The sequence below is a fragment of the Perognathus longimembris genome, chromosome 4 (genome assembly GCF_023159225.1).
Source record: "Perognathus longimembris pacificus isolate PPM17 chromosome 4, ASM2315922v1, whole genome shotgun sequence".
In the NCBI taxonomy this organism is placed as follows: Eukaryota; Metazoa; Chordata; class Mammalia; order Rodentia; family Heteromyidae; genus Perognathus; species Perognathus longimembris.
Window position 1 is genome coordinate 17,582,637 of NC_063164.1, and position 22,221 is coordinate 17,604,857.

General features: G+C 42.4%; 1 protein-coding gene across 1 annotated transcript; it reads right to left on the reverse strand.

Moving 5' to 3' along the window:
* Positions 1–2,025: 2,025 nt before the first annotated feature.
* Positions 2,026–8,502, reverse strand: Tmem169 (transmembrane protein 169). Its single transcript, XM_048344805.1, has 2 exons — positions 7,773–8,502; positions 2,026–4,144 (listed from the first exon to the last, which is right to left on the reverse strand). The coding sequence occupies exons 1-2, from the start codon at positions 8,035–8,037 to the stop codon at positions 3,522–3,524; spliced, it is 888 nt and encodes a 295-aa protein (XP_048200762.1). The 5' UTR covers positions 8,038–8,502; the 3' UTR covers positions 2,026–3,521.
* Positions 8,503–22,221: the final 13,719 nt, after the last annotated feature.

Below are 22,221 nucleotides of genomic sequence, written 5' to 3' on the forward strand. Positions count from 1 at the left end.
CATCCATCAGTCACAGTGCTTGGCATGCCCCCTTCCCCTTCCAAACATGCGGCCTTCCCCACTGGGGTCCTAGCACAGAAACCCGCTGTTTTTAATGACAAATAGTCCACACTACAAGCGACTATGCAAAGGTCTACAGAATCCTACAAGGGGTGTCTGCAAACCTCGTTCCAACTGGGGAAAGAAAATCCAATCAAACACCCCCCCCCCCACACACACACACACACCTCTCAAACTGATCTGGGAAATGAAGGAACTAAAGGTAAAATGAGAATCCATGAGGAAAAAAGAAGCCTCAGGGAAGCCAAACACATTCAAGTCAAGACAGACATTTTCGGGTTGAGCTCATAGAAACCAGGAGGTTCTTCTTCCAGTTCTTGATTCAAATTCAGAGTTCTTCCAAAGATGAAATATTATTTTTAATAATAGCTGTGTGGTTGACAATTAGAATTACTAGAGGTGTGATTCAGTGAAGGAAATTCGACTGCTTGACCATTCTGGAGAACAGGAAATGTTTCTCCCTTTCTCCTTCATTTTTCCCTACTTTCTCCTGTTATACTTAAATGAATCCTGAATAAAACTTTTTTAGTTGGGGCGGGGTTGATTTTTTGTTGGTGGTGGTAGTGGTTGTTTGGAAACAAGATCTCATTTTGTAGCCCAGGCTAGCCAGCAACTTGCTTGTAACCCAATCTGAGTTGGAACTCTTGATCTTCTGGCCTTTGACATGCAAATACTGGGATTTCGGGTGTACACCACAGAAGCTGGCTTGAAATTAGTTCCTTTTATCTTGTTTTATAAGAACAAAGTTTGGTTCCCATTGAATAGGAACTGAAATGAAGGTTGCTACCTAACGTCAAAGGACAAGATGTCTTGGAAACATCAATATCACCATCCTAGATTAGATGTAGTTTGTCCAGCTCAGCATATTATGGTTGTTGAGCAATTAAAAAACAAATCAGCTGGGAATGAGGCTTAGTGGTAGAGTGCTTGCCGAGCGTGGGTTCAATTCCTCAGTACCACATAAACAGAAAAAGCCAGATGTGGCGCTGTGGTTCAAATGGTAGAGTGCTAGCCTTGAGCAAAAGAAGCTCAGTGGCAGTGCCCAGGCCCAGAGTTCAAGCCCCAGAACTGGAAAAAAACAAAATAACAACAACAAAAAAAAACCTATAATCTTCCTCTGCAACATTTGCTGTGAAAATCAAATAACTATGAGCTAACAATTATTCAAATACACTTAACTCTCCAAGGTCTTTTCTGAAGTTCTCTAGGTGTTTACTGACAGAATAAATAGTGTTTCAGTTCTATCTGATTCAATTTTCCTTCCTCGAGGCTAGGTGTTTACATACCACTTTACAGCCATTTATGTGAATATGTGTGTGTGCGAGTGCGCACATATGCACACGTGTGCACTTGTGTGTGTATGCCATAAAGTTTATCCATTTTCTACAAACCAAAGTATTCAAAGTTATTTTGGAGAGCCTCAAAAAAATGAACAAACATTTATCAGATTTTATTTTTATTTTATCTTCATTACAACTGTTCATATCTCTGCAAATGCACCAGAAAGCACCAAGTTTATCTTTAAAAAATGACATTTCCTCTAGCTAAACTAATAACAATTAACATAAACAACAAAGAAAGGAAGGAAGGAGAGAGGGAGGGAGGGAGGGGAAGGGAAGAAGGGAAGGAGGAAGGAATTTCTCTGAAGGTGAAGTTCAGCACCATACACAAAGCAGGTGGTCCTGGTCTTCTGTGGGGAGCATGGCAAACCTCTGATTCTGGTCACAGAAGTTCTTTCAACCACTTCTTTTTGAGATGTAAACAAAAATGAGCACCAGCTTTACTTATAAGGACTCAAACTTCCAAAATTACCTTACTTAAACTCAATATTTTGAAATTACGGATGATTTTTCTTTGTCTTTTTTTGCCAGTCCCAGGGCTTGAACTCAGGGCCTGGGCACTGTCCCTGGCTTCTTTTTGCTCAAGGCTAGCACTCTGCCACTTGAGCCACAGTGCCACTTCTGGCCTTTTCTATATATGTGGTGCTGAGGAATTGAACCAGGGCTTCATGTATATGAGGCAAGCACTCCACCACTAGGCCATATTCCCAGCCCAGGGATGAAATTTTTAACATTCAAAATCTTTAAAAGGAAAATCTGGTGTACCTCCTATTCCAGGAAGTCAAGTTTTTCAGCACGTAAAAGGCCCTGTTTATCAGTAATCTAGAAGGTTCTGAGTAAGACTCTTCAGTGAAATTTTGCCAAACCACAAAAGGATAAAATCTGGCTTGTGTTTAGGGCTACTAATTCCTGCTGGGTGAATATTTGGCATATGCAATCTTTCTCTTCCCATTCTTTAATCTACAGATTAAATATCAGCAACTCCTCTTCTACTTTCACTGCCAAGAAAAGTTATACTATGGTTGGATAATTATCCTCTTGTACCCACTGTTTCTTCCAAGAAACTTGAAACCAGAGGACATTACAGAAGTTTGATTGAAAAGTATATGAAAAGATATTATCTAGCATATGAGTAGACTATATATAGTTCAGGTCTGTGAATAATCTCACTATTTAATATTCAAACCTAAATAAATACACAAACAGATAAATATTGTGTTAACGATTTGGGATTTCAAGTATCATTAATTATTGTAAGGCAGAAATTCTTACTTGCCTACCAAAATTTCCATTCTTCCCTTTTCTCTCCAATTAGAACTATTCCCAGTATTTCACTGAGAATTTCACTCAAACTAAAGACTACATTCCTCCAGCATTTTTTTTGTTGTGAGATCATATGACTAAGGTTTAGCCTATGACGTATAAGTCATATTGAGGGGGAAACTTCAGGGAAATTTCCTTAAACAGGAAGAGTTGTCTCCTTTGCCCTTTTTGTTATTGTTTTTGTTTCACTTGGATATGGTGGCTGAAGATATACTCATTATTGGGACATTAAAAACAAGAACCATATCTCACCATGCAGAAACCTGGGACCCAGGTGACTTCACAGAGTCCCAGGATGGTCTGCCTCTCACTTCTATCTAAGAAAGAAACTTCCGTCTTGTGGCTTTAATTTTGTGCAGTTCAATCTAAATCTAAATGATTCTTACATATCTTTAGTTTCTGCTACAACATACTATAGCCCAGTTCGTTAAATGTGTTACTCCATCACTACCTTCTCCATGGACTTTGTCACCCCTGAGTTTCTTTATTTTCTCTGTCACATTTAATCACGTATTTCCCTGGGTTATAGGCACCAATAACACCATTAAACTTCCCATCCCAAATAAATTGTCATTGTAAGGAAAAGAGCCAAGAAGAGTGTGTCCATTGGAAGGACTAATTTGTCACACTTGGTTTTCTACTCCCTCCCTTCTTGGATCCACCAAGAAAGCCAGCCAGCCAGTATCGGCTAAGATCGTCCAGATCTATAGCAGGCAGAAGATGATTTAAAGAAAGAACCTGCTGGAATTGTAAGATGATGACTACTGGGGCCAGAGAAGCAAGTCAGCTGTTGGCAGTTTAGACAGTGGAGGTTTCTACTTCCTGGGTAGGGTCTTTGTTAGAGAGACTGGCTGAGATAGTGTCTGATTCAAGCAGCTCCACAATGCTGTAAGGAGAACAATCCTCTAGACCGAGCTTGCTGCAGAGCCAACCACAGAAGCCTTTTTCCATGTCCCTAGCAGCTTGCCACCATGCCTCCCAGGACCAGGAGAGCTGGACCACAGCAGCATAGATACCCAGGGACGAGGCCATAGCCATGATGAGCACTGGGTAGAAGAGAATGAGGCAGGGGCAGTAAGAGATCTTATGCCAGAAGGTTCTTTCCTCATTGTATACAAGGAATATGTTGTACCAGGTGATGGTGCCATAGTAGAAAGAGACAACGAAAGAGAGGATGAAGACCACAGGCAGGCAGACAAGTGTCCACAGGACCACGTGGGGCCCTCGGTCTGCTCCCACCTGGCAGGCCTTTCTTCCTTCAGGTGCTGTTTCCCTTAACAGCTCCTTGGGCTTGGTCAATTCCTGAATCTCCTTCTCTGTCAAAGTGACATGGATGTCTACCATCTGACCCTTTTTCTTCCCTCGAGTGATGGTTCCAGTTAATGTGACATAGCGGCTGTCCAAAGGCATGTCCCATATGCCTGCAGGGCACAAAGGAGGTTAAGAGTGAAGATCTAAAGGGTGGAAGTTGTGCCCTCCCCTGAGCCTAGGGTTGATACAAGCATCATTCCTTCCTTTATATAGCACTTGGCAGAGGAGTCAGGGCCTCATGGGTGGACTGAAGGCAATCACTGTTGGAAGGCAATCACTGTTCTGTGACATAACTCACTCTGATAGTGAGTTTTCACTCCACATGTCTAGGCCCTGATGAATTTTAATCCAGATTAGAGTTGTTTTGTCCTATTTTTCTCTATTTCTTGTGGAACTGAATCTTGGAACAATCTCTATGACATAAAGGGGGTGAGAAATTTTCCTACAGATACCACTTCATAATGATCCTATTTCTAGGTAAGCAGTGCTATAAAGATATGAAGTATCAATCTGTGTGTAAAGACTGTGTGTGCACCAGACTGATGAACAACCTATTTTTTCCTTCTCATGTCAAGTTCTGCACTACCTTGAGAAGGACCACTGTCATGTGCTTATGAATATCCCAGCCCTCATATCCTACCTTTGTACAAACATTTGCTATACATACCCACACCATACATATCTATACCCACACCACACAACCCATCTCACCTCCATAGAATCCCAACCTCCACACCACATACCACCTAACACATATTATATCCCCTACTCCACCACTTCACTAACACCACACACACACACACACACACACACACACACACACACACGGCATACTACAGCACATCTTCTACACACATCCATGCATAATATGTTCACACATCCCATGCATACCACATCACACACACCATATATCCACCCCACATACACAAACACACACCGACATATACACTTCTCACACACACACACATACACACACACACGCCCTGTGCACATATATCACCTTTCCTGATCCATTGAGACAAGTGTATGGTCGTTGGCATATAAAATACACATGGGTACAGGCTTCAGACAGGTACTTTCCCTGAGTCCTGTCTGGAAGACTCCTGACTCACAGCTGGAAAAAACAACTCATGGAGACCCCCTAGAAGCAAAGCCAGGACAGTGGCACAGGCTCTGACTACCAGAGAGGATTGACTGTACTCCAGGCCTAATAGTGTCACAGTCTCCATCTGAGCAAATGACATATGTCTGTCCTGTCTTACAATCAGACACCCAGCAGTCATCATGCATCCACACCCCACCTCTAGTCCATCAGCAAGTTCACGGTACATTGGTACATTCTGCACCAGCATCTCTTTGCTAGCTCTTGTTCCTGCTATCACTCAGCTCAAGCTTCTGCATTAATGCTCTTATGGCTGCCTTTCACTGTCTTTCCTTGTTCCATACACTCCTTAACAGAAATAACATCTTTCAATCATTGGGCAGATCTTGATTTCACCTCAAGGCCTTTCCCCTTGCCGTTGCCCTTTCTTAAAAAGCTGGCTCCTACAAAGGGTGAACAAATCAGCAGTATTTCTCACTAAACACTATGTTGACTGTGAACTATACAACTTGAGGGTGGAGATGGAAGGGAAAAATTGGGAGAGAGCAAGGGAAGGGTGACACTGTCCAAAAAGAAATGTGCTCATTACCTGACTTATGTCATTGTAACGCCCCTGTATTTCACCTTTGTAATAACAATAAAAATAATTTTAAAAAGAAAAGCTGATTCCTTTGTGCCATTCAAATCTAATCAATGTCACTTCTTAAGAGAAGCCTTCAATGACTACATCTACCTTCCCTAAGATCTCTTTGTGGTTTTGTTGTCACTGTAATACACACCACTACTTGGAATTATCTTTTATTTATTGACTTATTTCTGTTTATCCTCACCTGACTAGAAAGTCAACTCCAAGACTGTAGGAATATGGCATATATCTTAGACACCTATCCATCCATAAAAATAGACCTACTCCATCCATCATAGCTATATAATAATTCTCTCTCTGTCTCTCTCTGCTTCTGTCTCTCTCTGTCTCTGTTTCTCTCTCTGTTTCTCTCTCTCTCTCTCTCTCTCTCTCTCTCTCTCTCTCTCTCTCTCTCTCTCTCTCTCTCTCTCTCTCTCTCTGGATACTGGGGCTTAGACTCAGGGCTTGGGTGCTGTTCCTGTTTTTTCATTCAAGGCTGACATTCTACCATTTGCACCATAGCTCCACCTCCAACTGAATGTAGAGTTTTACAGACACTCCTGTCTAGGCTGGCTTTGATTCACGATCCTCGGATCTCAATCTTTTGAGTAGCAAGGATTATTACAGGTGTAAGCCATCTGGCATAATACAAACCCTTCACAGTTTTATGAGCAGCAACAAGCACTCTTACGTATGCAGAACAGGGGCATATGTTTCATGGGGGATATTTTTTAGAATTTCTGGCACTTGGGGTATACATATTTTGAATTTGGAGGTGGTTTTTGGCAGTCATGGAGCTTGAACTATGGGCCTGGGCACTGTCCCTGAACTTTTTCGTTGAAGGCTAGTGCTCTACCACTTTGAGCCACAGTACCACTTCAAGTTTTCTGGTGGTTAATTGGAAATAAGATGGTTCATGGACTTTTCTGTCTGGCCTGGCTTTGAACCACAATCCTTAGATCTCAATCTCTTGAGTAGTTAGGATTACAGGTATGAGTCACCAGCTCCCAGCTTGAATTTTGAGTGTTTCGTTTTAATTTTTTATTGGAAAGGTGATGTACAGAGAGGTTACAGCTACATAAATAAGGCAATGAGTACATTTCTTTTTGAATAGTATTACCCCCTCCCTTGTTTCCTCCCACTTTACCTAACTACTGACTTCCCTTCCCCACCCCAACTTGTAAAGTTCATTTCCAATATAGTGTCTAGTGAGTATCAATGTTGCATTGGTTTACCCTTTGTCCTATTGTTATTAATGAATGCTGACAAATTCCCTACAATGTTGTTAAAGTGGCTATCACTTCTATTTGAGGTGTATATAGGAGGATAGTCATTTCCTTACACTGAAGTTACTATTTTTACCCACTTTTTTGGCATATGAACAAAACTATATTAGATCTCATTGTCATCTTGTCACTTTCCTGGATATTTTGAAAGTCAACAATTGTTATTTTTCTATCTTAATACATTCAGTTACTATAAACTCTGTGTGTGTTGCCTTTTTTTCTGGTACTAAGGCTTTGAATTTAGAAGCCCCACACTTACTAGGCTGGTTTGATCATGGCTGGTATTCTTCTACTTGAGTCAGGCTTCCAGCCTCGCTTTTTTCTCATTAATTGGAGATGGAGTCTCACAGACTCTTCTATCCAGGCTGACTTCAAACCTCAATCCTGCAGGTTTCAATCTCCTGCATATCTAGGATTACAGGCATAAACCTCTAGCACCTAGTTTGTGTTACTGACTTTTGTTTATGAATCATCTTCTTCCATTATACTATGGATGATAGTGATTTCCTTCTCCCTAGAATCGAACATAGTAGGGACTAAATGAAATGAACGAAATATTTATTGGAAGAACTCCAAAAACAAAACAAACAGACTGCAATGCTGCAAGAAATGTATAACCAAGAAGAAAGAGGTCAGTGAGCCGATAGCCATTTGGTCTTCTGGAAAAAGCATCCTCTTTGAGTTTCTTCTAATGGATTTGAACAAGGGGCCCCTCGGAGACTCACCTTCATCCACAGCGCAGTCTAGGAAATCCTCTCCCTCCTCTTCTTTAGGCCGATCTCCACCTTCCGATTCTTCGGGCTCCTCATCCATGTTCTCATTATCTGACCGGTAGATAATGACAGATTCTGGTCGAGACTCTTTCCTTTTCTTTTTCCTGCGACCTATGGTGGATTCCCCATCAAGGGCCAGGGCAGCAGCCACAGCCCTCCTCAGAGAGCCCTGGTGGGAGCTTGGGAGTTGGCCTTCCTCTGGTGCTGACTCCTCCATCCTGGCCCTAATACCTAGTTGTGCCTTATAAAGAGTATGGCTTGCTCTAGCAAAGTCACAATCCCCACATCACAAACCTTCTTCCTGAAAGTGGTTACGTAAAACTATCTTGAGGACGTGCCACCTGGAAGACAAGAAAGCAAAGACATTAGTGGGGAGAAAATGGAGTGAGATGGAGGAGGACTTGGAAAATCATCCTCAGCTTGGTAGAAGTCTGCACACCCCTTGACTTCCCACAACATGATTTGGAGTGTCTAGTGGAAGTCCTTTTACAAGAATAGATTATGAGCTTGGCACCAGTGGCTCATGCCTATCATCCTAGCACTCAGTAGACTGAGATCTGAGAATTGTGGTTCAAAGCCAGACCAATGTCCAAGAGACTCTTATCTCTAATTAGCCACTAAAAGCCACCAGTGGAGCTGTACATCAAGTGGGTAGAGGACTAACTTTGAGCAACAATGCTCTGAGACAAGAAGGAAGAGGAGGAGGAGGAGGAGGCGGAGGAGGAGGAGGAGGAGGAGGAGGAGGAGGAGGAGGAGGAGGAGGAGGAGGAGAAGGAAGAGGAGGAGGAGACTGTAAATAAGTTTTTTCTGTGCCTATACTAGGCCTTGAACTCAAAGACTGGGCACTGTCTCTCAGCTTTTTTGCTGAAGGCCGGCACTCTACCACTTGAGCCACAGCTCCACTTCTGGATTTTGGTGGTTAATTATGGGTAAGAATCTCTGCCTTCAAACTTTGATCCTCAAAGCTGAGTCTTCTAATGTGAATGAAAATGTGTGTGTCAATACTGTAGTTTGTCAATTGTGTAAGTATATGATATTACCACAAAAAAACTTCATCAGGAATTGGAGTGCAAAGTATAGGGAAATTAGTTGAGAAGGGTTTATAAGGAGCTGGCATTTAAAAAACAACCTTGCCAGGTAATCCTAGCTAGTAATCCTAGCTATGCAGGAGGCTAAGACCTGAAGGTTAATGTTCAAAGCCAGCCAAGGCAGAAAACCCATGAGATTCTTATCTCCAATTAACCATTACAAAGCCAAAAGTGAAGGTGTGACTCAAGTACTCCAGCCAGCAGCGACCTTGAATGAAGAAACTAATCGAGAGCATGATGCCCTGAGTTCAAGCCCAGTACTGACACACAAATATAAATAATAAAATAAAAACTAACCTTTTACCATAAATGAACAATGAGAATTCAAATCCAAGTATTGCTGCTCCTCCCTACCGCTCCCCTCACCCCAGCAAATAAAGGTGAACATTAAAATGGCTGAGACCAGTACTCTGGACTTTCGGCCATGGAGTCATATATATTTAAAAGTCATACATGGAAAAGATACCCAAGTAGATAAAAACAACTTGGAGCAAGCCATTCAAAACTGGTGGAACTTCACCAACTGCATTCCCCTTGCTATTTTGTAAAGGAAGCCCATCTGCTGACCCAAGCCCTAGGAAACAGAAGGAATTTATCCTCTCATTTGCCGGGACAGCAGTAGGGGCGCACTTCTCACTCTTAACACTATCTGTTGTTTCTGTTCCTGTAAACAGAGTGTGAGAGGAGAATGCCAGACATCTTTTGGAGATGGATTGTTTGTGTCTGGAAAATAACTATGAGGTAGTGTTGGATTTATACAGGAAAATTAAGAGATCTTTTCTGGAGTTTGAAATTTTAAGCAAGACACACATACAGAAAAAAAGGATTATGGAGCTTTGTTTTCTCTCTCTCTCTCTCTTTCTCTTGTTCTCCTCCTGCCTCCTCCTCCTCCTCCTCCTCCTCCTCCTCCTCCTCCTCCTCCTCCTCCTCCTCCTCCTCCTCCTCTTCCTCCTCTTCCTCCTCTTCCTCTTCTTCTTCTCTCCTTCCTCTTCCTCTTTCTTCCCTCCCTCCCTTCTAGTACTGGGGTTTTGACCTCACACTCTCACACAGCTTTTTCATTCATCACTGTTGCTCTACCATTGTGGCATTCTGCTGGTTGATTGGGGATGGAGTCTTAGGGAATTTTCTGTCCATGCTAGTTTTCAATTGTGGTCCTCTATGTCTCAGACCCCTAACTAACTAGGATTATAAATGACCTCCACATGAGCTTTGATTCTTAAATTGAGCCAAACTCCTGGGAATCTATAATCCATCTCGCCGAGCTTGAGCCACCCAGAGGCCCTCTGAATGTTGCTGCTAATATGGTATACATTAACAAAATCCAACCTGTCATATTTACTTAGCTAACTGCTCATTTAAAAAAAAAATCTGTTGGGGCTGGGGATATAGCCTAGTGGCAAGAGTGCCTGCCTCGGATACACGAGGCCCTAGGTTCGATTCCCCAGCACCACATATACAGAAAACGGCCAGAAGCGGCGCTGTGGCTCAAGTGGCAGAGTGCTAGCCTTGAGCGGGAAGAAGCCAGGGACAGTGCTCAGGCCCTGAGTCCAAGGCCCAGGACTGGCCAAAAAAAAAAAAAAAAAATCTGTTAGAAGCACAGAATTCCATTGTGTATATATACCACATTCGGAAGGGAGAAACTGGGAGAAAATGAGGGAAGAGGTGACACTGCTCAAAAAGAAATGTTCTCATTAACTGAGTTATGCACTATAACCTCTCTGTAAATCACCTTTACAATAAAAAAAATGCATAAATAAATGAAAAAAACCCTGATGTTATGGAAAGTTTCAAACACATAGGGAAACACAAAGGAAAACCTTTGCTAAGGAAAATGACAACCCTCTGTGAAAGTAACAATTGTCTTAGTGAACCTTCCTTGTACTCATCACCCAGTTTCAACAACAACAGAAATATTCAGGAGCTGGGAATATGGCCTAGTGGCAAGAGTGCTTGCCTCGTACAAATGAAGCCCTGGGTTCGATTCCCCAGCACCACATATATAGAAAAAGGCCAGAAGTGGCGCTGTGGCTCAAGTGGCAGAGTGCTAGCCTTGAGCAAAAAGAAGCCAGGGACAGTGCTCAGGCCCTGAGTCCAAGGCCCAGGACTGGCAAAATAAAATAAATAAATAAATAAAAACAGGCATGAGGCCCTGTGTTTAAATGCTGATACAAAATAAAACAACAAGTGTACAACAGCATATCTCAGGTAATTTTTAAAGTAATTCTTTAATATCACTAAGTATGAACCCATTCAAAAACCATGACTAAGCTGAGTGTTGTAATCCTAGCTACTCAGGAGGCTGAAATTTGAGAATCTTGGTTTGATGCCATCCCAGGGAAGGAAAGTCCATGAGACTTTTATCTCCAATAAAACTACTCAGAAAAAGCCAGAAGTAGGGCTGGGAATATGACCTAGTGGTAAAGTGCTTGCCTCGTATACATGAAGCCCTGGGTTCGATTCCTTAGCACCACATATATAGAAAAAGCCGGAACTGGCACTGTGGATCAAGTAGTAGAGCGCTAGCCTGGAACACAAAGAGGCTCAGGGACAGCGCCCAGGCCTAGAGTTCAAGCCCCAGGACAGGTTGGTTCACTGGGTATTGTATATATGCCTACTTGATCTAGCGAAGGGAAAGAAAAACAAGGGTGTAAGATATCACAAGAAATGTACTCACTGTCCTATTATGTAACTGTACCCCTTTTGCACAACACCTTGTCAACGAAATTTAATTAATAAATAAAAAAACCAACACCACCAACAACAAATATTGACTAAACTAATATTTACTTGAATGATTTTCTAAGTAAAATATATTTCCAGAGGCTAATGATTCATGCTTATAATCATAGCTAATAAGGAGGCTGACATCTAGATGAAACCAGAAAAGCCCACAAGATTTGATCTTCAAAATAATAAGTAAAAAGCAGGCTGGGAGACATGGCTCAAGTGGTAGAGGCCCAGGCAAGCAAACACACCACACACACACACACACACACACACACACACACACACACACACACACACACACACACATCTAGACTGAAAACGGAGTCTAGCCCTTTTTGCCTATACCAGTCCTGTCCAGTGGAATTTTCTGCTATTTTCCCTGAAATGAGGCTGGTGAAACTGAGAAAAAGAGTCTTTAAATGTATTGAATTTTGACCAATTTATATTTAAATAGCCACATGTAGCTACTGACTACTATATTAGATAGCACAGGTCTTTATGTCCAACTTCCAATCTCCTTCCTTCCTTCCTTCCTTCCTTCCTTCCTTCCTTCTTTTCTTCTTTCCTTCCTTCCTTCCTTCCTTCCTTCCTTCCTTCCTTCCTCCCTCCCTCCCTCCCTCCCTCCCTCCCTTCCTTGCTTCCTTCCTTCCTTCCTTCCTTCCTTCCTTCCTTCCTTCTTTCCTTCCTTCCTTCCTTCCTTCCTTCCTTCCTTCCTTCCTTCCTTCCTTCCTTCCCTTGAGCCACAGCTGTACTTCTGGCTTTTTTTGTAGTTTAGTGGAGATAAGACTATCACAGACTTTCACAGAGATGAGGACTTGGTTTGAAGTGCACTCCTCAGATCTCAGCCCCTCTGAGTAGCTAGGATTGCAGATGTGAGCTGCTAACACCCAATTTGTAATTTATTTCTTGAAGAGTGCAGTAGACTTCCTTGTTCTATTTTCATAGCTGCAAATAATCTATTTCAGCAGTATTCAACCTCACACTGGAATTTTTCCTCATTGCTTGTTTATTTGGGCACTTTTATAAGTTGTGTACTGTACTTCTATCAAAAGTCTCTTAATTTCTATTGGACTCTTTTCTGTGATGTTAGTAGGCATTAAAGATCATTGGTTACACCTGTTAACTCACTTGGAGTCACAAAACTATTCTATATATTTCTCTCACTTGATCTCTGTGAACCTTTAACACACTCAGTTTTAAATTTTATAGAGGAGACATTGGCCTTTTGTTAGGCAACATTATCAGCAATTATCCTGTGAAAAAATAGCTTTCAAGATTACGTGAGCTATCATAAGCTTCTACTGATAATAAACGTTTCTAAACTACCAGAAAAGTTCCAGTTTTTTTAATTAACGTTGTTATTGAGAATTGCTTGATTCCACGCATACCCCTGACCATTTCAGGTCTCCCTAGGCTGTCTGGTCCTCAGTATCTCCAGGTTTCTAGGATTCTTCCACTTCTATTATCAGTCCTTCTCTTCCTTCTACTTCTCTCTGAGTGTTTCTTTTCAATGCTGCATGCATAGCTTTGGTGTATTGTTATTCTCAAGAATAAAGTTCTCTTTCTTCGTACTTGCATTTAATGGTCTCAATATCCAATGGGACTGGACCCATGGACATAGCTAGGGTGGGCAGAAAGAAACAAAAATCTAAGCTTCAAGTGCCATGAAAATCCCATGTCTGAAAATTAGTTATCTTTGATATTACTGTGTAAAGGCCTCTATGTAATATTTCTTCAAATGACAAGCCCATTTTTTTCCATTTCAATGTTTTCAAAATTGAAGTGTATTTTTATGCCTATAGAATGACTATTTCAACTTCTTCTTCTAATTATTGATTTTCTTACCTGATTCTCTGGTAAATAGATAGGTTAAGTCCTTTTCTTTTTTTTGTTGTTGGTGGTAGTGGTGGTGGTAATTGTGGCAGTAGTGGTGGTTTCCCAGGCTTGAACTGGGGGCTTTGTATATTAGGTGAATGCTGTCTTACTTGAGCCACATCCCCAGCCCAAGCTGCTTAACCTTAATTACCTTTGTATCTTGAGCACTCAGTAAGTGTCTGAAAGAAAGTGTTCAGTGATAAAGTCCTGTAGAGAGCAAATTGTCCCTTTATGGTCAGTGTCTTAAAGACCCATCTAACCAGAATGAACATCATAGTCTTTAGAATTTTATCCCATCTTCCAAACAAGGCTCTGTGTTCAAGCACTGTTGTTTGTGTGTGTGCGTGCCTGTGTGTGTCTGTGTTTGTGTATCTGTATGTGTGTGTGTGCGCACGCACTAAGCAGCTTGTGCTAATATTGCTTCTAGGAAAGAGACTATTAAGAAATCTCAACTGGGATTTGAAATTTTAAGTGAACACATACAAAGGAAATCAAGAATAACTTAGTTGGGGCTGGGAATATGGCCTAGTGGCAAGAGTGCTTGCCTCCTATACATGAAGCCTTGGGTTCGATTCCCCAGCACCACATATACAGAAAATGGCCAGAAGTGGCGCTGTGGCTCAAGTGGCAGAGTGCTAGCCTTGAGCAAAAAGAAGCCAGGGACAGTGCTCAGGCCCTGCGTCCAAGGCCCAGGACTGGCAAAAAAAAAAAAAAAAAAAAAGAGAGAGAGAGAGAATAACTTAGTTATCTCATTTCCCCCAGGACTTATTGGCCTATAGAAAGAATTTGGCTGAGGAGTCTAAGATCACAAAGGTAATAATCAAGAAGCGTCAACACAGAAAGACTGGCCCAGGCAAGCATTTTCAAATGATAAGGAAGGCAACCATGAGACTACTGAATAAGTCAAGCATTGATAAGCTCAGCCAAGGCACTTCCCCCTAACAGAAAAGTAGACATCTGCCTAGAGGCAGACTGGATATAGGAGCTAGGACATGCAATAACATCATACTTTTATTTTCTTTATTTTAACATTTATGTGAATTTTAATTATATTCACAAGGACTCTTCCCCTAGGCCAAATCCTCTAGTGAAACTGATGTGCAGGAAGCTGCACCATGGCGATTCTATGGTATGATATAGATGACCACTCAGTAAACTATGTTAGGGGTACAGATATCACAGAATGGGAAGCTATAATTGGATCCAGTGTTTTCCTAATTAGAGCTGCTGATTTTCTCTGTAAGTCCTTCCTTTCTTTCCTCCCTCCCTCCCTCCCTCCCTTCCTACTCATTCTTCTTTTGCTATCAAACTTAGAGTTCCCTTGAAGTGCCAGACTTTGAAGTCAGGCCCCATTTTACCAAGTGAACCCCATTTTACCACGCGAACCCCACTTTACCACGCGGACCTGAGATAAGCAGGCCCTGTGAGCAGACCCAGGACAAGCCCATTAGGGCCCAATTGTCTAGAACTCTAACCGCTGCGAATGCTTAACTCTGACCACCCCTAGAATCAAACCCTGAGCCAATCAGATTTGTACCTGTATCCTAATCTTGCTTGCTTGAACACCTGATTGTTGTAACTTTCTTCTTTGCCTTTATAAGCCCTGTGTAATCACAGCTCGTGGCTTCCTCCTAACCTCCGCTGTGTGGGTGGGTAGGACGAGGCCCGAGTTGCAGCTCGCTTAAATAAAGCCTTGCCTTGCTTTTGCATTTCTGAATGTTTGAGTCTCGGTGGTCTTCTTGGTGGTGGTTTCGCGACTTGGCACAACACCCTAACTACCAAAAAGACCTCTATCTTGCCGCTTTTTCTCATATTCCATTTATCTCCTTCTTTCACAGCCAAGCTACTCTTAGTTCAGTTATTAATCTGGATACTATTAATCTAAATACTAATACTCTTGAGAATGATTCAATGTATGATTGTTTTGACATTTTGTTTTCATTGTTCTGGTCCTGGGGCTTAAAATCAGGGCCTGGGCACTGTCCCTGAGCTTCTTTAGCTCAAGGCTATTACTCTATCACTTGAACCAAAGCTCTACTTCCAGATTTCTCTGAGTGGTTTATTGGAGGTAAGATTCTCATGGACTTTTCTTCCCAGGGCTGGCTTTGAATGCTATCCTCAGATCTCAGCCTTCTGAGTAGCTAGGATTTCAGACATGAACCACTAGTGCTGTGCTGGTTGTTTTGAATTTTTGCTGGTGTTGAAAATATTATGCATTCTGTAGATAGTGTACTTTAAATTTTAATATTTTTCTCCAAGCTAGCAATAAGCAATGTTAAAATTCTGGGTTATGGTAGCTATTCATAATACCCACTCAACCCTGTCATCCCTATGGAAAATAACTAAACACTGTAGTTCCTTGTGTTGTTATGATAGTGTGTTTGCTAGGTTAATTGTATTAAATGTATTTTCTTTTTTTTTTTTTGGCCAGTCCTGGGCCTTGGACTCAGGGCCTGAGCACTGTCCCTGGCTTCTTCCCGCTCAAGGCTAGCACTCTGCCACAGCGCCTGCTTCTGGCCGTTTTCTGTATATGTGGTGCTGGGGAATCGAACCTAGGGCCTCGTGTATCCGAGGCAGGCACTCTTGCCACTAGGCTATATCCCCAGCCCAAATGTATTTTCAATTAATGATGGGTTTATCAGAATATGGCCTTATTGTAAATTGAGGAATGTCTGTATATATCTACCCATTTAGTTACACATTCAGTAAACACTGACTATGACTATTTGCCAGGAATTGCACAATTGATCTGTGCAAAACAATCTTTAAAAGTCAAAGGGAGGCTGGGGATATAGCCTAGTGGCAAGAGTGCCTGCCTCAGATACATGAGGCCCTAGGTTCGATTCCCCAGCACCACATATACAGAAAACGGCCAGAAGTGGCGCTGTGGCTCAAGTGGCAGAGTGCTAGCCTTGAGCGGGAAGAAGCCAGGGACAGTGCTCAGGCCCTGAGTCCAAGGCCCAGGACTGGCCAAAAAAAAAAAAAAAAAAAAAAAAAAAAAAAAAAAAAAAAAAAGTCAAAGGGAATACCAAATTCGAGAGACACAGGGTAAAAAAAGAGAAATAACTACAAAAGCAATACTTGCAAAACTGTTTGGTGTAAGTGAACTGAACACCTGGGGGGGGAGGGAAGGGGGGGGGAGGGAGGGGGGCATGAGGGACAAGGCAACAAACAGTACAAGAAATGTATCCAATGCCCAACGTATGATACTGTAACCTCTCTGTACGTCAGTTTGATAATAAAAATTTGAGAAAAAAAAAAGTCAGTACTATTTTGCAGAAAACTGAATTTTTACTGAATAGTAACAGTTAAAACTTAATAGATGTTTATTGTGTGTCAAGGGTTGCTCTAAGCGCTTCACAATAATAATGTTGCTTACTCCTCATAATAATCCAGTGAGACAGGTACTATTATTGTACCCACTTAGAGGAGTAATTATATAACAATAATAAGTGGTAGGAAGGCTGACGTTCATATCCAAGTTTGTTGATTTCAAAGCCCAAATACTTTTTTTTTTTGGCCAGTCCTGGGCCTTGGACTCAGGGCCTGAACACTGTCCCTGGCTTCTTTTTTTTGCTCAAGGCTAGCACTCTGCCACTTGAGCCACAGCGCCACTTCTGGCCATTTTCTGTATATGTGGTGTTGGGGAATCGAACCTAGGGCTTCATGTATGGGAGGCAAGCACTCTTGCCACTAGGCCATATCCCCAGCCCCATGCCCAAATACTTTTCACTATGCCTGAGTGCCTACCAATATTTACCCATGGTTTTCAACTTAAACTGGTTGAACTTAACTTTGATGAGCATATTTCCTATATTCTTTTTGGGAATGGGGAGGACTGGAGGCATAAGATTTGAATGTATTGCTTCATCTTTGCTTGACAGGAACTCTATCACTTGACCCATGCTCCATGACCTCTTCTGCTTTAGATATTTTTCAGAAACATGGAAACAAGATCTTCCTGATCCCTACCAAATAGCTGAGATTATAGGCAAGAGCCATTACATCTGGCAGCTAGACAATTTTCTTCTGGTCCTGGAACTTGAACTCATATAGTCTGAGCTTTTATCCTTAGGGCTAGCACTCTACCATGTAAGCCACAGCTTCACTTCCAGCTTGTTGGTGACTACCTGGAGATAAAAGTCTCACAGACTATCCTTCATGAGCTGGCTTCAAATCTCCATCCTCAGATTTTAGACTCTTGAGTAGCTAGGATTACAGGCATGAGCCCCCAGTGCCTGGCAGCTAGACAATTTTCAAGTTTGCTGATCATTTGGATGAAATTTCTTTATTAATCTGTTCATTTGCATTTTTACCCCACCACATACTAGAATATAGCCCTCAGTTACTTCCTCAGAATTATTCTTATACTACTGTAAGTTGTGATTAACACTAAAACAAAATGTCATTTTCATCTTCTCCAGTAATCATTACTATCTTGCCATTTCTGGCCTCTCATGCCATTTCTGGCTAAAGGAGCTGTTTGTTGCTTGAGGTTCTCTGTGTTTATCCATTCTAAGATTCAGTAGCAGATTTCCCCTTCCAAGGTGACAACACAACCTCAGAGGTTACCTATGTTGGCTTTTAACTGGCCTTCTTTCCTTTTCTCTAGCTCTTCCAAGCCTGGCTGAAGACAAACTCACTCTCATCCTTTGTGACTCCCTAGCCCTCCTCTTCCCCCTCATTCCTCAGGCCTTGTTTTTTCAAGTGTGTTGTGAGAACATTAGAGATAGACTTTGGCCACATTTTCCATACTGAGTCTGAGCTCCTAGGGCTCAGATGTGAAGGGTCAACATTCTGAAGTTAATGTGTCATTTCTAGAGTGAATTGTCCTTAATCCTATGATTTTTTCAACTCTTCTCTAATTTGTGGATCTGTCATTTAGCAAGTAGGTCATATATCATCTGTCTGCAGCGATCAGACTCTGTCAAAGACATCTTTTTGTTGCTGCTTTTGGGTTTTCTTTGTGTCAATATTGGACTTGAAATTTAGGGCTTAGGCACTGTCCCTTGAGCTTTTGTGCTCAAGGCTAGTGCTCTACCACTTGAGCTCAAGTTCTAGGTTTTGGGTCGTTAAAGGTAAGAGTCTTACAGACTTACCTGCCTAGGCTAACTTCTAATCACAATCCTCAGATCTCAGCCTCTGGAATGCCTAAGATTACAAACCACCATCACATGGCTTTTTTTTTAAACTAGTACTGGGTTTGAAGTCTGAACCTCAAACTTGCTCACCTTGCTTGTTCAGCTGGCACTCTACCATGAGGACTATGCCTGCCCTTGGATTATCCTAGACTTTTCTGCCAGGATGCCTTTGAATTAAAATCCTCCAGATCTCAGCCTTCTGTATAACTAGGATTACAGGTGTGAGCCACTAGCTTCAGACTTGCCAATTACATCTGAACTTGCTCCCTACTAGGCAATACTGAAATATGGATGCTGGGTCTAAGTAACCCCATCTTGTCCTCACTACCATGTGGTATCTTAATAGATGATGGAGACTTTCTGAGAGCTCTAGGTGATACAAGTTATTCTTTGAACTGCAGCTGTATTATGGGTGGTTAAGCACTATACAGGTGATATAGGTCATTCACTAACTGCTGATATTTCATGGACTGTTGAGATGACAGGAGCCAGGCACTGGTGGCTCACACCTGTAATCCTAGCTACTCAGGAGGCTAAGATCTGAAGATCACAGTTCAAAGCCAGCCCATGAAGGAAAGTCCATGAGACTCTTATCTCCAATTAATCACCAGAAAACCAGAAGTGGTAGAGCACTAGCCTTGAGCTGAAGAGCTCAGGGACATTACCCAGGCTCTGAGTTCATACACTTTGCTTGTCCCCACACCATGAGACAGCTGCCTTGATGTAGTTTATGCATTTATAAACTTTGTGCTAGCTATATTCCTGACTGCAAGTTCCTGGGGACATGAGTCCACTTTCAGTCATTGGCTTTCTAATAAAAACCTCCAATTCAACCTCTGTGCTTTTTTGTATCTTGCTGATAGAATTCCCATATGACAATGCAATGTTTACCATTTTGTCACTAAAAATTACCACTAGCCCCTCTCAGAAACAATCTCATCCAAGTAAATGTGGAAAAGAAATTGGCCTAGACTAGTGTCAAGGGATAAACATTATGATGCAACAGTACCTTTAAACTCCCAGCTTCAGGTCAGTTGTTCTGAAGTGGGACAAGCACAGTCAGGCTGCAGATTGTTGCTTCCTGAGCATCTGGTAGTCAAAAGAAAACTGAAAGAACTTTCCATCTTGACTTTTTTTCAGTTGATGTGTGTGTGTGTGTGTGTGTGTGTGTGTGTGTGTGTGTGTGTGTGTGTGTGTGTGTCCTGGGACTTGAACCCAGGGCCTTGGCTCTGTGCCTGAGCTTTTCTGGCCAAGGCTAGCACTCTACTACTTGAACCACAGCTCCACTTCCAGCTGTTTGGTGATTAATTGGAGATAAGAGTCTCATGGACTTTCCTGTCTGGGATGGCTTCAAACCAGGATCCTCAGGCCTTAGCCTCCTGAGTAGCTAGGCTTAGAGGTGTGAGCCACTGGTGGCAGGCTTCAGTTGACTTTTGAAAACCACTTATTTTAGAGGTCACACAGCTGAGCAATTCATTATTAGTGTTTTAATAGCTCTGACTAAAGCTGCCTGGCAGGTTGAAATTTTTGCCTTTCACTGTATCTTATTATTCTCTCACAAAAGATGACCTTTGGATCTTAATAAGTAACTGCAAGGTTAGCTCACCCTTCTAAAAGAGCCATGAGAGGTAAACCCTACTAATCATTACTTTTCTCTTGGTTTGAAGAATCATCTGATGGTCTCCAAGTAACATAAAAAGTGGCATGCACGGGCTGGGGATATGGCCCAGTGGCAAAAGTGCTTGTCTCGTATACATGAGGCCCTGGGTTCAATTCCCCAGCACCACATATGCAGAAAATGGCCAGAAGTGGCGCTGTGGCTCAAGTGGCAGAGTACTAACCTTGAGCAAAAAGAAGCCAGGAACAGTGCTCAGTCCCTGAGTCTAAGCCCCAGGACTGGCCCCTCCCCCCCCAAAAAAGTGGCATACAGTTAATTTCCTAAACATTACAGCAAATACTCCAAACCCCAAACAATTTTAAAAGACTACTTTCAAAATCTATACTCAAGGGGCTGGGGATATGGCCTAGTGGTAAGAGTGCTTGCCTCATATACATGAAGCCCTGGGTTCAATTCCCCAGCACCACATATACAGAAAATGGCCAGAAGTGGCACTGTGGCTCAAGTGGTAGAGTGCTAGCCCTGAGCAAAAAGAAGCCAGGGACAGTGCTCAAGCCCTGAGTCCAAGCCCCAGGACTGAAAAAAAAAAAAAATCCATACTCAAAAAGGAAGGAGAGGGCTGGGAATATGGCCTAGTGGCAAGAGTGCCTGCCTCGTATATATGAGGCCCTGGGTTCAATTCCCCAGGACCACATATACAGAAAACGGCCAGAAGTGGCGCTGTGGCTCAAGTGGCAGAGTGCTAGCCTTGAGCAAAAAGAAGCCAGGGACAGTGCTCAGGCCCTGAGTCCAAGCCACACGACTGGCCAAAAAAAAGGGGGGCTGGGGATATGGCCTAGCGGCAAGAGTGCATGCCTCGTATACATGAAGCCCTGGGTTCGATTCCCCAGCACCACATATGCAGAAAACGGCCAGAAGTGGCGCTGTGGCTCAAGTGGTAGAGTGCTAGCCTTGAGCAAAAAGAAGCCAGGGACAGTGCTCAGGCCTTGAGTCCAAGCCCCAGGACTGGCAAAAAAAAAAAAAAAAAAGAAGAAGAAAGAAAGAAAAAGGAAGGAGAACTTTAAAGAGATGGATAAATTTCTAGAGAAACACAATCTGCCTAAGTTGAACCAAGAAGATATATACCAGTTAAACAAGCCAATAATACCCAACGAGATAGAGGAAATAATCAAAAGTCTTCCAACAAGGAAAAGACCAGGCAGGCTTGGACAGATTCACAGATGAATTCTATTAGACTTTTAAAGATGAACTAACACCAGTGCTCCTCAAGCTTTTTGGTGAAATAGAAACAGAGGGAGTAATTCCATACTCATTCTATGAAGCCAGTATCACATTCATCCGAAAACCAGGCAAGGATCTAACAACAACAAAAAAGAGTACAACAGACCAATTTCTCTGATGAACACAGATGCAGAGCTCCTCAATAAAATATTAGCCAACAGAATCCAGAAACAAATTTTTAAAATCATACATTATGACTAAATAGGCTTCATCCCATAGATGCAAGGCTTATTTAACATATGTTGAAGGGGGGAATGAAGAGTTAGGGTGAACCCCATTTTCAGGCAGCCCCCGTTTTGTTGTCTGTTTAAACTATGAGCAAACCCAGGGCAAGTTTATTAGGGCCCAGCCGGTCAAGAACTCTAACTGCCTGGGAATGCTTAACTCTAACCGCCCCCAGAATGCCTCGAGCCCTGAGCCAATCAGATTTGTACTCGTATCCTAATCTTGCTTGAACACCTGATTGCTGTAACTTTGGCTTTTGCCTTTATAAGCTCTGTGAAATCTCAGCTCGAGGCTGGCTCCTAACCTCCGCTGTGTCCGTGGGTAGAACAAGGCCCGGGCCGTGGCCCTGCTTGAATAAAGTCTTGCCTTGCTATTGCATTTCGGAATGTCTTAGTCTCAGTGGCCTTCTTGGTGGTCCTTTCGTGACTTGGCATAACAATGTAAAT

Bases quoted from the DNA above. Each gene is read 5' to 3' on its own strand.
- Tmem169 (XM_048344805.1), bottom strand. From the start codon at position 8,037: ATGGAGGAGTCAGCACCAGAGGAAGGCCAACTCCCAAGCTCCCACCAG. The intron at 4,145-7,772 runs GTGAGTCTCCGA...TGTGCCCTGCAG, and splicing joins AGACTGCGCTGTGGATGAAG to GCATATGGGACATGCCTTTG.